Source organism: Coenobita brevimanus, chromosome 71 (genome assembly GCF_032717465.1).
Source record: "Coenobita brevimanus isolate Jiangsu-jjx chromosome 71, ASM3271746v2, whole genome shotgun sequence".
NCBI lineage: Eukaryota > Metazoa > Arthropoda > Malacostraca > Decapoda > Coenobitidae > Coenobita > Coenobita brevimanus.
Window position 1 is genome coordinate 26,360,276 of NC_137024.1, and position 14,610 is coordinate 26,374,885.

Sequence of the window (14,610 nt, forward strand, 5' to 3'; positions counted from 1 at the left end):
GGACCAACTGACGGTGGCGGTGGCTGAATCGGTAGAGAGGCGGCCTCCAGTCCTGACGGACCCAGGATCGAATCCTGACTGGGGCAGGGAATAGTCTAAGAATTTGAATTTCCTAAAAGCAGTCTTCCTGAGCTACCAGATGACCCGCTGACATGGCGTAAAAATACCCCCGCTAATACCAGTACACCAGTCCCATATGAGACAGCCCTAGCATATATTCAATATGGATGGTGGGTGTTAGCGTCGAAGTGGTGACACGTGGAGGTGTAGGAGGACTACTGGGCCTTGGGATAGGTCACTGCCCCCAAGAAATAGGCCCTGAAGCCTTTGCCCAAAGTTGGACACATAAAAAAAAAAAAAAACTTGCCCAGCCCCGGGCTCCTATATTTCTCATGAGGCAACACTGGATTAGATGAATGAATGAATGAAAAGAAACATAGGTTAAATCCATTGATTCCCATTCTATCAAGTTGCTTCTTACTCTCCAGATCTTACCTCACCCCATCCTTGGGAAAGACAAGCCAGTAGGCAACAGTAGCCAGCTCTAAGAGGGCAGTTGCAGCTCAGCATGTGCACACAAAGGAGGACCCTTATGTGGCTAGAATCTAAAAATACCATCTCTTGCCTCTTTTTGGACAAACTAAAAATAACTTGATACTGTACTTGCATAAACACAATTAACATCAAAAACTGTGAAAAATTTTTATATTCCTTTTTAATGAAACCTCCCATACTATGTAATGGGTGCTGATTTTGTTTGTAATACACATATCTAGTAATTTCAAACCATTTCAATACCCATGAAATCTTCCAGGGGGTGAAAATGCGGATATTTCTTAATGCAATGTTTTTTCACTCCTCTCCTAGTTTTCACTGGCGTGTACAGCCATTTTACAAAATTTTTTGAACTTCATTGCAGCACAGGATGGATTTAGGAAGCTAAAAATTACATTGTCAGGTTCACCAGACATTTCTCTTCAATTTGGCAAAAAAAAAAAAAAAAAAGGGGGGGGGGGGAGGGGGGGTGCCAGGGCTGGCCACTGGGTCACGACAATTTCTGGAGTCAGGGCCACGGAGGAGCTAAGTAAGCCATTGCTAGGTAATGAGTGGCTGGTTGCTTATCAGCCAAAACCTCACAGCCACAACTGGGTTTTAGGCTGGTCGTTGTGTCCAGGTTTGGTCGGAATCAGTTAATTCTGAAGGGTAGAAATGCCTGCCACGATTAAACAAGACTGCGAGGGATGCCCAGGCCAACTTTTGCAGGGTTGCCACTCAAATACTAGAGGAGAGAGGGGAAAAATGGATGGAACATTTCCAATAGGGAATGACCTCAAGATTACACCTAAAGAAGCCAGAGCTTTCTACACCCATTAGTAATGCTTCTACAACTCAAAACATGAAAAGTAAGAAAAAGCGATTTTTCAGCCACTGCTTGGCAACAAGTAGTGCTAGCAACCAAAACCTTGTGGACACTACTAGGTCATGGGCCGGTCATTGTGTCCAGGTTTGGTCAGAATTGATTAATTCTAAATGGTAGAAATGCCTACCACAATTAAGCAAAAAAGAAATACAAGAATACGAAAGAAAATGTAACTAACAATAAGGGCAGCATGGAGCTGGCCAAAAGAGGTCTAGATGATGACAATGATGATGATGAGGTGGAGGAGAAGGGCAACAAGAGTGATGTATAGTAGGTGGGTGAACATGATGGGGAAGGTATGGAGGGTGAAGCAGAATTATGGGAGGCATGATGGGTGGGGTAGCCCATAAAATTGGGAGTATGGAGGATGGAGCAGCATGATATGGGAGATATGGAGGATGGGGAAGCATGATATGGGAAGTATGGAGGATGGGACGGCATAATATGGGAGGTATGGAGGATGGGACAGCAAGATATGGGAGGTATGGAGGATGGTGCAGCATGATATGGGATGTATGGAGGATGGGGCACCATGATACAGGAGGTATGAAGGATGGTGCAGCATGACATGGGAGGTATGGAGGATGATGCAGCATGATATGGGAGGTATGGAGGATGATGCAACACGATATAAGAGGTATGGAGGAATGTGCAGCACGATATGGGAGGTATGAAGGATGGGGCAGCATGATATGGGAGGTATGGAGGATGGGGCAGCATGATTTGGGAGGAATGGAGGATGATGCAGCATGATATGAGAGGTATGGAGGATGATGCAGCATGATATGGGAGGTATGGAGGATGATGCAGCATGATATGGGAGGTATGGAGGATGGGGCTGCATGATGTGGGAGGTATGGAGGATGATGCAGCATATGGGAGGTATGGAGGATGATGAAGCATGATGTGGGAGGTATGGAGGATGGGGCCAGCATGATATGAGAGGTATGGAGGATGGGGCGGCATGATTTGGGAGGTATGAAGGGTGGGACTGCAAGGCATGAGAGGATATGAATAGAAGAGCACAGTCAAGTCAAAGCGGAGCACGACCATACTTTGCGGAGGTTTGGGAGGAGTGGGAAACCCTTGAGTGAGGTGAGGCCCACATTGATGAGACTCAGAACCTCCAGCTTTTCAAACTCCTCGGTCAGGCCAACAATGGATGTGCTCTTGCAGTTGTCCAAGTTCAGTTCTGTGATCTGCAAGGAGGGGAAAAAAAAAGTTACAACTGATGTTTTATTTTAAAAATTACATATTCAAGCTTTGAATATTTGTTGAAACAGATACCTGCGAACATCGACTCATTCTTGTCACTGATACTGCTTTAAGCAAAGAAATTCAATCATAACCCTCCTCCTATACTAAACAGTGCCAAATGAAATTAGAAATAAGTCCTTTTAAGCCTTCAGATAGCTAATATTCATCTCACAGGGAAATTATCAAAATTGGCATTCACATCATCCACCAACCAACACGTGTTCCCTATGTGACAAATGGGTTGGCGGAGGGTAAATGACCCTCCCCAGAAAACAACTAACTAAAAATACGAACAAAAAGCCTCAGACCAGGACCGACCAACAAGCAACGACTCAGGATCAAACAAAGGACATGGTAAGGAGTGCGACATGGAATGTAAGGGGTGCAAATGATGAGATGAAAGATAGAGATTGTCCTGGTGCTTCAGGGTGCAAAAGCAGAAGTATGTGGATTAACTGAAACTAAATGGAGAGGTGAGAGTGTGAGAGAATGGGAGTATGGATGGGGTATATGCGCAGAAGTAGGTGAGAATGAGAGGGCAAAAAAAGCAGTGTGTATTGTTGTGAGTAACAGATGGAAGAAGAATATAAGAAAGTATGAATCAGTTGGCTCAAGGATTGTGGGGGTAAGACTGAAAGTTGGACTACAAATGTGGGCAATTGTGTGCGTGTACGCGCCAACGCAAGATCGTTGTGAGTGAAGAGTTCTGGACAAATGCGGAAGCAGGCATGGAAAAGTTTGAAAGGATTCTGAGAGTGTTTTTGATTGGAGATATGAATGGAAAAGTAAGGAATATGAAGGTGGATGGAGGAGCTGGTGGGTGGGGTGTGCCTTCTGAGATGGATGAGAATGGCAGTGTTTTAGTGGACATTTGCATCAGGAAGGGGTTGGTGATAGCCAATACTCTCTTCAGACAGAAAATTATCCATAGGTATACGTGGCGAGTGATGAGAAAAGAGGGTGTAGAACTGAATGAATGGAAGGCAATGATTGATTATGCATGTTGTTGATAGGATGAGAAAACGTGTAATGGATGCAAGAGCATATAGAGGTTAGGGGAGTGGATTTTCTGACCACCACTTGGTGGTGATGAGAATCAAGGTCCAAATGAAATGGAGAAATAAAAGAAAGGAAGGACAGGAGGAAGTAGTTCATACAGAGGGTGAAAAGGTTGCATGAGAATGGCAAAAAAGGCAGAATATAAGAGAGAAGTGGAGGAGCGATTGGGTAACTATGGATTGGAGCAGATGGGGGATGTGGAAGGTGTGTGCAAGATATTCACTGAAGAAATCTGAGCAGCATGTGAGGTGGTGTGTCGAGTGAAGAGAAGACGAAACTGGATGCAGGGAACAACATGGTGGAATGAAGACGTGAGACACCCTGTGGCACAACAGAAGTAAGTATATAGTGAGTGTATGAGAAACAGGAGCATGGAAGAAATTGAGAGATGGAAGAAAGAGTTATATGTAGAGAAGAGAGAGGTGAAAAGATTAGTAAGAGAGAGTATGAAGAGAGTGGATGAGGTATTTGGAAGGTATTTGAGTGTAAAGTGCAGAGAATGTAAGAAAATGTTCTGGAAAGAAGTAAAGAGTTAGACAGGGTGGCAATGAAGTTAGTCGGGGAGTGAAAGATAAAAATGGTAGATTACTAGTGGCAGAGGGAGAAAAAGTGAGCAGATGAAGAGAACACTTTAAGGAATTGTTGAACACTGAGAATGAAAGTAATGCGGGTATAAGTGGCTGGGGAATAGCTGGGAGACAGAGAGATGTGAGAAGACAGGAAGAAATCAGTAGGATGGAAGTTGTGAAAGCATTGAAGAAAGTAAAATGGGGAAAGCACCAGGAATTATGGTGTGTGTGGTGATATACTGAAGCATGGGGGATAGACAGTAGTGGATGTGGAAGATGTGCATATTGGCCTGGGAGGAAGGTAGAGTCCTGGAGGATTGGAAGGGAGTTATAATTATTCTCCCTTACAAAGGAAAAAGGGAAAAGAAGCGTGTGGTTATCATAGGGGCAATTGTCTTCTCACAGTTAGAGGAAAAGTATATGGTAGGATACCCACTGAACAGAGTTAGGGATATAACAGAGGGGAGAAGAACAGAGAGGTTTTAGGAAGGGAAGAGGTTGTGAAGATCAGATATTCATTCTTACATATTTAGTGGAAAAGTTTCTAGAGAAGGGAAAGAAGTTGTATGCAGCCTTCATGGATTTGGAGAAAGCATATGACAGGATGGATAGGTGAGGAATGTGGAAAGTATTAAGAATATATGGAGCAGATGGGAAGTTGTTCAATGCCATGAAGAGTATGTATGAGGGCACTACGACTTCGGCGAGCGTGGATAGTGAACTGAGGGAATTTTTCTATTTGAAGGTTGGATTGAAACAAGGATGTGTCATGTCTCTATGGCAGTTCATCTGTATTTGGATGGGGTTATAAAACAGATACAAGATAGGGCAGTGGATGTTAGGTCCCTGATGAGAGAGAGGGCTGTGTTTGGAAACTCCCTGTACTGTTGTTTGCAGATGATACTGTGTTGTTAAGTGAAGACGAAGAGGAGCTGCAAGGCTCGGTAGATGAGTTTGGGAGCGTGTATAAAAATTCTGAAGGTGAATGTAGGAAAGAGCAAAGATATGGTCTTCGAGTGAAGTGAAGTCAGTGACTGTACAGTGAGGTTCAATGAGGAGGAAATGGAAAAGGTGAGTGAATTTAAGTACTTGGGTAGTGTGATGAGTAAGGATAGAAGTTTGGAGGGTGAAGTGCCTGAAATGGTACAGCAAGGAAGAAAGGTTGCTGGTTCCCTGAAAGCAGTAATAAGAACCGGAAGTGAGCATGGAAGTGAAAAAGTTACTACATGACATTTCTGTGATACCAACTCTCACGTATGGAAGTGAAGCTTGGACCTTGTTAGAGGGACAGAAGTCATGAGTGAGAGCAGTGGAAATGACTTATTTGTGAGGAATATGTGGAGTCACATGGAGAGAGAGACTAACAAATGAGGAATTGAAGAAGCGTTGTGCTGTGGATGTGGATACGATAGGAAAATTAGAATAAACACTCTGAGGTGGTTTGGCCATGTGGAGAGGATGGAGAGTGAGAGACTGATTAGGAGAGCATATGTGAATGAAGTGGATGGGGGGAGAGGGAGGAGGAGGCCAAGGGAGGGATGGAATGGAAAGGTATATGAGAGAGGGAGGTGTGAGCTGGAAGCAGGGCAGTGGCGGAGGATAGGGAGACATGGAAACAATTTGTTTGTGGCCACCTTGTACAGGATTAAGGTGTTTGGCAATAGATAAAATGATAGATGATCCACCTGCTTTCACAGCAATCCTTATATATATATATATATATACACACAGTACATTCCCCTAGTATGCAAAATCCTAGTATGCGAAACCTCTAGTGCGCGAGGACCTGTTTTTAATATTTTCCTAACCAGAGTATGCAAGTCACACCCACATGAGGCAAGGTGGCAGAAAAAAACTGCCCAAAACCGGTGTTTTCTGATGTGAACCCTGAGAGCGACACCTGCCTCTCCACTAAGTGCCACGCTACACCTGCACCAGCTCCGACTGCATCTACTCGAGGGATGTCAGTAATGACATTTTGGTGGTCCTTCTCCATCAAGAATGCTATCGAATTTTTGCTGAATGCTTGGGACAACATCAGCGTCGCCACACTCAATCATGCCTGGCGCCTACTCGTGCCGCACCTGTGTGATGTAATGCAGGCAATCGCCATTCAGCCCCTGGCGGACGCTGAGGCAGCAACTCTCACAGCTGCACAAGCTATGCCAGGGATGCAGGATGTGATGCTGGAGAACATCAGGGAAACACATTCTGCAGAGTTGGAGCTGGATCAACAGGAAGTCCTGAAACGAGCTGCTGAGGCAGACTCAGAACAACAGACCCTGACAGCTGAACAGCAGGCAGCGGAAGTGATGGAGAATGATTTGCCAATGCCAAGGATTATTCGAATCCTGTGTGCCCTGAATAGGTTTGAGGAGGAATTCAAGAGCATGGAACTGAGCCAGCAACGAATGGAAAGGGTTCTGAGTTCACTAAACAGAACCTTCTGCTACTACACAGAGAAGCACCATCAAGAAATTAACAGGATGAAACAAGCCCTCATCACCTGTTACATTCAGCGGCCACCACAAATTCAAGAATCCGAGGAAGCAGTGCCTTCTTCTGCAGAGCCAATTCCTGGGGAGGACCAAGAGGATGAGGTGATGCCAGTGGTTTCATCGATAGACTTTGAAGGATTCATGGAGGATGTGAGTGAGGTGGCTCGTGAAAGTGTTGATGAGGAGGTTGGTGAGGTGGGGGTTGCAGCTGGCAGTGCATCAGGTGTGGAGGGCAGTGCAGGGGGTGCACACTAAGTGCCTCACCCTGCCTCGGAACCCCTTCCTACGTCCATCAAGCCTGTAGTTTTCTTTGATTAAGGTGAACAGCCATATTCTTATTATTTCAGTTATATCTTAAGGATTGTACCGTATGTCTTATATATTATCCCTCAAACGGGTCAAAAAGGTCACTGATAGAGGGGTGCTGCTGCTCATAAGTTAATTTTCCCATTAGTTTATGTATTCATAGTGCGCAAGCATGTCTGCCACCCATACAGGCGCGTACTGGGGGATGTACTATGTATAATATTATATATATATATATAGAGAGAGAGAGAGAGAGAGAGAGAAAAATATATAGATGTGTATATATATATATATATATATATATATATATATATACAGTACAATCCCAGTTAACCGGGCGGCTTGGGGAATTCACCTTCCCGGTTACAGATTTTTCCCGTAGTTCTGATATTCAAATCTATACAAAGGCGATCATTATCACAGCAGTAAATACAATTCAGGTACTCACCACTCACATCAGGGGGCACACCAAGAGATTCCACCTGAAAAATTGCCTCACAACACACACCATGGCCATAATGGACGTGCATGCAATGCCTTGCAGTACCGGTACTGCAAAATGCACAAGTCCATTCTGTTAACTACCAAATAATTTCTTGTATGTACTGTACTCATGTGGAAAACTAAAGAAATAAAATCCTGAATATTTATTGGTAAATTACTGTATCACGACACCTGTACCTCCACATCAGCTTTGTTTAAGATCCCGGCCCCAACTGACCACCACCATTCCGCCACTGTTTTGCACCATTGTTAACTACCGAAATATTCGTTGTATGTACTGTACTCATAAAAGTGGAAAAATAAAGAAATAAAATCTTGAACATTTATTGGTGAACTGATGTTAAGACTGCACTGTAGAATTATCACACCTGTGCCCCCACACAAAGCTTTGATTACGGTCCCGGCCCCGACTGACCTCCATCATTCCACCCTTCACCTGCCGCCAATCAGCTGTATTGCACAAAATAAAATACATGATGTACTTATGAAGTGCAAGCATATATATATATTTTTTTTCCAACAAAGTAAACCTTCATTCCTATTAACATTTTTTTTTTTTTTCATCTCTGCCAGCACACATGCGTTCTAAGATGAATTTATGTGGTGCAAGTTAGAGTCGGTCCGTTAGGAAGAAAAACACCGGCGTTTGCTGATTTGCTCTCTCCCGAGATGTCTGGCTTACAAATTCCATGCCTGTCTTTGAAACGATTTAACCATCCAACACTGAAATCACATTCGACTTCTGTATTCATTTTATTGTGAAACTCTCTTGCTTTTTCTTCGATAAGAGGACCAGAAATAGGTGCTCCCCTAGATCTTTCTAAGCAAAACCACTTGAAAGATGAAGAGTATGCCTTTTTTCAATGGACTTATTTGTCTCGCTTTTCATGAAAAATTCATTGAGCTTGGATGCTGGGTCTTTATATAAATCGTTGGATTTCCTACACTATATTCGGTCATCAGTGTTTTATAATATTTGCCTTTTTCAAGTCTATTGCATATGTCCAGGTTCTGTTTCAAGGAAGGCACGACACGCTTACGTTTAGTTTAATCTTTAGGCATTTTGGAATGTTGAAATTACCGTCCATCAGAGCAACACAACAGCAAGAGAGCCTGTTTACTGTCTGGTGGTAAAAAGCAGACTGGTGATTTGTGGAAATTGTGGAGGGTGTGGAGGATGACTGAATTCAAGTAGGGGAAAGAGGGAGGAGGAGGGCTGGTTAAGAGGATTTACTAGAGATTTACATTAGCCAGAAATGCCTTCACCTCGCTTATTAGTCCGACTTCACCCAGCCTCGCGTGACACGATAAAACGGCAGTTTGGCAGTCCATTCAAAATGGCGCACAGTTATAACTTACTGACGTTTTTACCAGCCCTTGAATTTTCCCGTTTTTCTGAGTATTCTGTTTGTCTGGATACCAGATAGCTGGGATTGTACGGTATATATATATATATATATATATATATATATATATATATATATATATATATTATCTATATATGTAAAGAAGAGAGTGAATGAGGAATTAGGAAGGAATTTGAGTGTAAAGTGGAGAGACTGTAAGAAAATGTTCTGGAAAGAGGTGAAAAGAGTAAGACAGGGTGGAAGTGAAGTTAGCAGGGGAGTGAAAGATAAAAATGGTAGATTACTGGTGGAGAAGGGAGAAAAAGTGAGCAGATGGAGAGAACACTTTAAGGAATTGTTGAACATAGAGGATGGAAGTAATGAGAGTATAAGTGGCTGGGAGAAGGAGGGAGGTGAGAAGACAGGAAGAAATCAGTAGGATAGAAGTTGTGGAAGCAATGAAGAAAGTTAAATCAGGGAAAGCTCCAGGAATTGATGGAGTGTGTGGTGAAATGCTGAAGTATGAGGGAGAGATAGTAGTAGAATGGATGTGGAAGATGTACAGATTGGCCTGGGAGGAAGGGAGAGTCCTGGAGGATTGGAAGTCCGGTATAATTATTCCCTTGTACAAAGGAAAAGGGGAAAAAGAAGTGTGTGGTAATCATAGGGGCATTGTCTTCTTAGTATAATAGGAAAAGTGTATGGTAGGATACTTATTGACAGAGTTAGAGACAGAACAGAGAAATTAGTTGGAGAAGAACAGGGAGGCTTTAGGAAGGGAGGAGTTTGTGTAGATCAGATATTCATTCTTAGATCTTTAGTGGAAAAGTTTCTAGAGAAGGGAAAGAAGTTGTATGTGGCTTTCATGGATTTGGAGAAAGCATATGACAGGGTGGATAGACAAGGATTGTGGAAGGTGTTAGGAATATATGGAGTAGATGGGAAGTTGTTGAATGCTGTGAAGAGTATGTACGATGCTGCGAAGGCTGCAGTGCATGTGGATGGTGAACTAAGTGAATTTTTCTCTTTGAAAGTTGGGTTGAAACAGGGATGTGTCATGTCTCCATGGTTGTTCAATCTGTACATGGATGGAGTAATAAAAGAGGTACAAGGTAGGGTAGTGGATGTTGGAGTGGCCCTGATGAGAGAGGATAGTGTTTGGAAACTCCCTGTACTGTTGTTTGCAGATGATACTGTGTTGTTGAGTGAAGACGAAGGGGAGCTGCAAGGCTTGGTGGATGAGTTTGGGAGAGTGTGTAAGAAACGGAATCTAAAGGTGAATGTAGGGAAGAGTAAAGTGATGGTCTTTGAGAGAGGTGAAGTCAGTGAATGTACAGCGAGGTTGGAGAGTAAGGAATTGGAAAATGTGAGTATGTTTAAGTACTTGGGTAGTGTGATGAGTAAGGATGGAGGTTTGGAGGGTGAAGTGCTTGAAAGGGTACAGCAGGGAAGAAAGGTTGCTGGTTCTTTGAAAGCAGTGATAAGAAACAGGGAAGTGAGCATGGAAGTGAAAAAGTTACTACATGACAGTATTGTGATACCAACTCTAACGTACGGAAGTGAAGCTTGGACGTTGTTGGAAGGACACAAGTCAAGAGTTAGAGCAGTGGAAATGAGTTATTTAAGAGGAGCCTGTGGAGTCACATGGAGAGACAGGCTGACGAATGAGGATATAAAGGAGCGTTGTGGTGTGGATGTGGATGTGATAGGAAGCGTTAGGAGGAACACACTGAGGTGGTTTGGCCATGTGGAGAGGATGGAGGGTGAAAGACTGACGAAGAGAGTGTATGTGAGTGAGGTGGAGGGGGGAAGAGGAAGGGGGAGGCCGAGGATGAGATGGAGGGATGGGGCGGAGAGGTATATGAGAGAGGGGGGGTGTGAGTTGGGAGCAGGGCAGTGAAATGGCAAGGGATAGGGCGACATGGAGGCGATTTGTTTATGGCCACCCCAAACAGGATTGAGGCATCTGGCAATAGATAGATAGATAGATAGATCTATATATATATATATATATATATATATATATATATATATATAGTACAGTCACTATTTATATATATATATATATATACGTAGCATTCACTTTCTCGTCCTGTATACCAGCATTGAGAGTGAATGTCACTTTCACCTTCACTCTCATAACTCATAGTATTCAGACATGCTAGAGTGAAACTTTCATTTTCCTTACTCCTAGGGTATATACTCGTATTCTTATAATACTACTCATTTACATTTCTATTTACGTTCTCCATTTTATTTACGTTATTTACATTCCTATTTTATTTACACTGTGTTATGCACTGTCATTTGAAGTAACTTATAAAATTATTTTCCACTGTTCACGTATATTTACATTCATTACTTTCACTTGCTGTTTACACATTATTTACAATTCCACTTGCACTGTTTTACTCAATAGAAAGATCGTAGTCACTCTTTTATCAATTGTCAGCCCTTTACCTCTTTCCACACGAGGTTTAGTAGGGTGTAAAGGTCACAGGGCCCTTTGCATGGGGGTGAAAAGTCCCTGAAGTTAGCAAGAGCGAACAGACGTACCTCCACTTCGGGAGATGAGAGTGAACTGATAAGGGTGGGCCGGGGTGTTGGCCTACCTAGGGAAATTCATGACTGCCAACGTTAGCTAGCCTCTTGACACAGCTAATTTATAGCAATGAAATGATTGGCAGGAAATCTAGACAATACATTATAATTTAGGTAGTTCCAGGTGAATGTAAATATCACTCAGGCTTCTCCCTTCCCTCCTTATATGTATATTTATTACAAAAATATATTATACGGCATATTTCAAGGGGAAATAAACAGCGAAAATTAGCGAATGAGTGCACGTGAGGTGTTGTCAGGTGATAATTAGCCAATTCCAGGTGTATGGCACTCTCACTTACCTTATTTCTTTCTTGTATATATTATTTGGTATAAGAATAGGGCATAGGGCTTATTTCAATGGATGAAATCAGTGAAAAATTCCAGGAAAGATTTACTTAGCGTAGCACGGCCAGGCAGGCGAGAGGATAGGGTAAAGGAGGGGGGGTAGGGAGGGGAGTCAAGAACGGGGAGAAATGGCTAAATTGTCAACAATGGATGGGAGAACAGATGAGATTAGGAGTGCTGACTAGTGTTGGACACTGGCAGTACTGATAGATGATACAAGCCCCCACTTGGAAGCCCGGGTGAATTCAAAATAACACAGAATCACAAAAGCGACGCCCCGCGGTATGATCCCTTGCTCCCAAGCGTCACTAAAGTGACGCCCCGCGGTTAAGGGGTTAAACGACACCCCAGACCTCAAAGCATCCGAGGGTTGGATCATTGCTTTCAAGTTACGGCATGGCCTTATCAACCATAAGGCCCATGGCGAAGCTCTGGACACCAATGAGGAGGGAGTAGAGGAGTTTCGGTAGAAGGTGAGGGCTTAATAAAAAGGGAGGGCCTCACTCTCAACCAAGTCTACAGCGCTGACGACACCGGTCTATACTATCGCTTCATGCTAACAAACACTCTAGCCGAGGAGACGGAGAAGCATGTACCTGGCCGCAAGCTTTGCAAGAAATGGTTATCTGGTTTGTGTTGTGCCAATGCTAACACCATGCACTGGCTCAAGCTCGTTATTGTTGGCCGTGCCAACCAGTCTCGGTGTCTTCGTGGGGTGATGGATGTCCTTCCTGTCGTTTGGTACCATTCTGTGAAGGCTTGGTTCACAGCCAAGATCTTCACAGACTGGTTTCACCACCACTTCGTCAAGGAGGTCATCCATTACCAGACGAAGACACTGGGAATCCCGCGTGACCAGGTAAAGGCCCTTCTTCTCCTGGACAATGCACCTGCGCATCCGTCCGACAAGGAGTTGGTGGGTGAGAGTCGCCGCATTAGATGCACGTTTTTGCCACCTAATACGACTGCTCTCATCCAACCAATGGACCAAGAAGTGATCATGGCAACAAAGAAGCTGTACCATTGGAAGTTCCTTGACGAGGTGATGGTTGTTCTCGAGGACGAGGACGAGCGTAGGCAGGGACAGGACAAGCGAGGCCAGTGGACTTTGGAAAACCTTCGCCACTACAACATCAAGTCTACCATCTACAACTGGGCCAGTGCATGGAGGGAAGTCTCTGTCTAGACTTTGGAAAATGGTTGGTCTCGTCTGCTTCTTGGAGCTGATGTGGTGCACGATTCTCTAGGTTTTGATGTGGATGACTTCCATACACGTCTTCATGCAGCTGGCGACGATGTTGATGTGGATGAAGTGCGCAAGTGCTTGGATGATGACGAGGGCAATCCTGGGTATCAGATCATGTCTGATATCGAGATCACATCTTCGGTTGCCGGTACAAGTACCCAGCTTGAAGATTCCGACGAGGACAGCAATGATGATGCGGACTCCTTTCAGCGGGCCACCACTCCGGCTATCCCCAAGCTGAGAGCACTCCAGGAGCACGTCGAGTTCATTCTCGACTACCTAGAACACCCGGACTCCGACAAGGAGATGGAGCCCTTGGGACTTGTGGAGGAAGTGTGCACTTTCAGGCAGCGCACCATCAATCGCCAGAATCGTCATTCCTTACGTCAATCAACCACTGATAGTTTTTTCAGGCCCATGACCCCCACTGTACCCAGCCCTGGCTCCACACCGCTACCTCCCTAAGACAGGCCTTCCACCTCCGAGCCACAGCCCAGCACATCAGCCATGGCGGAGTCGCCACTGGACGTGAGTTTGTGCCTGTCTTCAGAGTCATCTGCAGTGGGTAGTCCATCACCACATCTCAGTGACTCGCCCCTCGGCCACCAGCAACACCTACTCTTGGACTCTGACAGTGAATAAACAGCAAAAACTTGCCACTAGAACACACGGGAATTTACAGTGTTGTGCAGAGTAAAGAACAATGCATAGTGTTAAGAAATTACAATTCAGAGTGCAAAGACTTAAGTGCAGAGTGCAAGTGAGAAAAGAATGCGCAGAGTTAAGAAATTAGAAATAAGAGTGCAAATGATTAAGTTCAGGGTCCAACACTGGTGAGAATCAAGTACAGTAAAGCGCAAGTGAGAAAAGAATGCACAATGTTAAGAAATTAGAATTCAGAGTGCAAATGACTAAGTGCAGTGTACCACTGGATTACTGAAGGTGCTTCAGGCACACCTTTTAACTGTCAGAGTCTGAAAGCAGGCGGGTTATTCATCGAGATGGCCATGGACTTGTTGTAAGTACCCAGAATAATGCTAAATAGTGTACTATATTCTCCATACTCACCTCAAGAACCTCATTCTCTGGTTCCTTTGCATTTATTTCACTTTTATGTCCTGTATTTGTGTGATTAGGGCCTTAAATAGGGGCTATGCATGTCCAATAGGGAGTTATGTTGGTGTTTTTCTGAGTCAGGCTAGGTTAGGTTCCATAAGTACCAGTCCAGGAGGCAGGGACCCACTATCCGGACGGACTCACTTTCCGGACATGCCTTCACCTCTATTACATCGGATAATGGGAAGATTGCTGTACAGTGCTCCCTTAACATCCATGGGGGTTAGGTAATAGACACCTGTGTATGTTAAAAAATCTGTGGATATCTGCTGCCCCCCTTAAAAACACCCCTGGACCCCCCATTTCCTTATATAAAAGAAAAGAAAAAAATCTATGTGCA

General features: G+C 44.0%; 1 protein-coding gene across 1 annotated transcript in view; it reads right to left on the minus strand.

Annotated features, from left to right (window-relative positions):
• LOC145406660 (acidic leucine-rich nuclear phosphoprotein 32 family member A-like) overlaps positions 1-14,610 on the minus strand; it is a 294,562-nt gene that overhangs the window by 246,542 nt on the left and 33,410 nt on the right. The window contains exon 2 of the mRNA XM_080277747.1: positions 2,476-2,619. Coding sequence (XP_080133873.1) covers positions 2,476-2,619 — 144 coding nt within the window. The remainder of the gene's footprint in view (positions 1-2,475; positions 2,620-14,610) is intronic.